At 38.9% G+C, this 2,633-nt stretch overlaps 1 protein-coding gene across 1 annotated transcript; it reads left to right on the plus strand.

Moving 5' to 3' along the window:
* Positions 1 to 549: 549 nt before the first annotated feature.
* Positions 550 to 1,654, plus strand: LOC103638228 (uncharacterized). The gene is made up of 2 exons (XM_020544453.2): positions 550 to 878; positions 959 to 1,654. Exons 1-2 carry the CDS (start codon positions 603 to 605, stop codon positions 1,478 to 1,480), a joined length of 798 nt encoding a protein of 265 aa, XP_020400042.1. The 5' UTR covers positions 550 to 602; the 3' UTR covers positions 1,481 to 1,654.
* The last annotated feature ends 979 nt before the right edge of the window (positions 1,655 to 2,633 follow it).

Genomic DNA, 2,633 nt, shown 5'->3' on the forward strand with positions numbered 1-2,633 from the left:
AACAAGTTCCATCAACTATCAACTATAAGCAAGGCCTTGGAAACTATAGTCATGGAAGTAGAAAATAACTATATATGATATATGTTGTCCATTTGGCATCAGAAGATTATATAGATATAGTTTTCACTATTATTGTTATTGTATATGTAGACTAGAGTGGTTGGCTTTACTTTGTGTACTAGTAATTTCTATAGCCAAATGCAACGATCGATTTAGCTACAAATTTTTTTTGGTTCAGTGTGACTAGAAAACCCAAAAGGTTATAGTAATTTCTATAGCCTAATACTTTTTTGTTTTTTAAAAAAAGAGTACATTGCATCTGAGCCTAATACTTTTGTTGTTTTGACAGGTGATAAAGGGGCAGATCCGCGAGTCTACTACCAGATCTAGGAGGCAAGCAACTCCTTGTAAGGTATAATACAAAAACTGACTATATAGAACTTTGTGTTGGTGCTCAATTTTAACATGTATTGGTGCTGAATTTCTACATGTATTGGTGCTGAATTTTCTCATAGCTGAATTTTATTTTTGTATGCTAGAACAATGGAAGAAGTAGTTGAAGGGATGGGGGAACTAGTGGTCATGCCACCTGGACATCAGCAATGTCTTCTTTAATGTTTTGTCACCTCAATGACTTGGTGGTTGCTGGTTTGAAAACATCAAAGGGCTTCAAGAAACATATGTACAATGGTTGTGCAAGGGCAATTAATGAAAAAAACAGCACTAGAATCAATGGTGAACAAGTTAAGAACCATTTAAAAACATGGCAGAAAAGGTATGCAAAGATAATTAAACTGAAGAAGTTGAGTGTTGCCTTATTTGATGAAGAGAATTGCATGATTACACTTGATAATGAGCACTACAACAGCTATGTCCAAGTAATTGACCACCTTTCATCAATTCTTGATTTATTGTCTACTGCTAGTTCTACATTGACTAATTTCTTCTCCATGATCAGGATCACAAGTCTGATGCAGATTTCTTGAACAAGCCCCTTATGCACTATAGAGAGATGGAATCAATATTTGGTAATAGCATGGCTACTGGAAACTTTGCAAAAGATTCAAGTGCAGCTCTAGGTATAGAGAATGTGGGTGAAAGCCAAGAAGAAGATGATGTTACTTCTCATGCTCAAACTGAGGGGACAAGCACTCAAGGAGCAACATCTTCTGCTACCAGACCAAGTAAGAAGGCCAAGCTAGCTGAAATGGAAGATGAAGGGCTAGTTGCGGCTTTTAGAAGTGTAGGTGAGAATCTTGTCGCTGCCATCAAATTGGTTGCTAAGCCTAATAATGAGCTGCCAAGTGATCTATTTGACATCCTAAATCAAATGCCTGGTTTCAATTCTGCACATATATCTTTCTACTATGCTCATTTGGTGGCCAATCCTCACATCGGCAAAGCTTTCTACAACCTGCCATTTGAGCACAAATTACATTGGATCACAATGTTCATCACTGAGAAATTCCCTGGAATGTAACTGAGTTGATGGTGAGAAGTAGCTTTTGTTAGATTGTAATAGTCAGTGATGGTGAGAAGTAGCTTTTGCTAGACTGAAATGCAACAATGAGTTGAACTTGATCACTAAAATGCAATTGAGTTGAACTTGATTATTGAAATGCATCTTGGTGTTGTTGGGATGTTCCTTTTATTATGGCTGAAATGTAACAGTGAGACCTCATCACTGAAATTTTATGACTTTGTTATTAATGGCTTCAATTTATATATATCTTGTGCTTATGGATTTCTCAAATACTAAAATAGTGTCGGTGTCATTTATTTTGAATGTTGTCATCTCATTTGGAATTGAAGATATCATCTTGAGTGTGGTAATATGACCAGGAAGGTGGTCATATTCAACTCATCCCTTATTCATCCCTCATCACGAAACCAAACAAGAGATGGTGCAGCTCCAATCCACTTTAACCATGTAATCAAACAAGAAACTAGGTTCAACCTGTCACTGTAACCAAACAAGAAACGAGTTCGACCCAACCCAGAAAAATGGGTCGGCTCCGACCCGACCCATGTCGTTCTGAAACCAAACACATACCAAGAGAGCAAGTTGATCTTGATGATATAGATGAAGATGAAGTTCCAATGGCCGCAATAAGAACTATGGCGATAGGTGATGTGCGACCTCAGGAACAATAGGAACAAGATCAACCTTCTTCCTCAACAATGGTGCAACCCCCAAATCAAGATGAGGAACAGGTACCTCAAGATGAAGGCATGGATCAAGGGGGAGCATAGGAAGAAAAGGACAAGGAGGAAGAATTACCACATGCACCTCCAACTCAAGTCGGGCCACCATTCAAAGGAATCACCCGGTGGATCAAATCCTTGGTGACATCTGCAAGGGAGTAACTACTCGTTCACAATTGCCTAATTTTTGTGAGCATTAATCCTTTGTTTCTTCTATTGAGCCTTTTAGGGTAGAAGAAGCCTTGCAGGATTCGGACTAGGTGTTGGCAATGCAGGAGGAGCTCAACAACTTCAAAAGAAATGGAGTGTGGAGCCTGGTGCCACATCCGAAGCAAAACATTATGGGAACCAAGTGGGTGTTCCGCAACAAGCAAGATGAATACAAGGTGGTGACAAGAAACAAGGCTCGACTTGTGGCAAAAGGATAT

This window comes from Zea mays, chromosome 9 (genome assembly GCF_902167145.1).
Source record: "Zea mays cultivar B73 chromosome 9, Zm-B73-REFERENCE-NAM-5.0, whole genome shotgun sequence".
NCBI lineage: Eukaryota > Viridiplantae > Streptophyta > Magnoliopsida > Poales > Poaceae > Zea > Zea mays.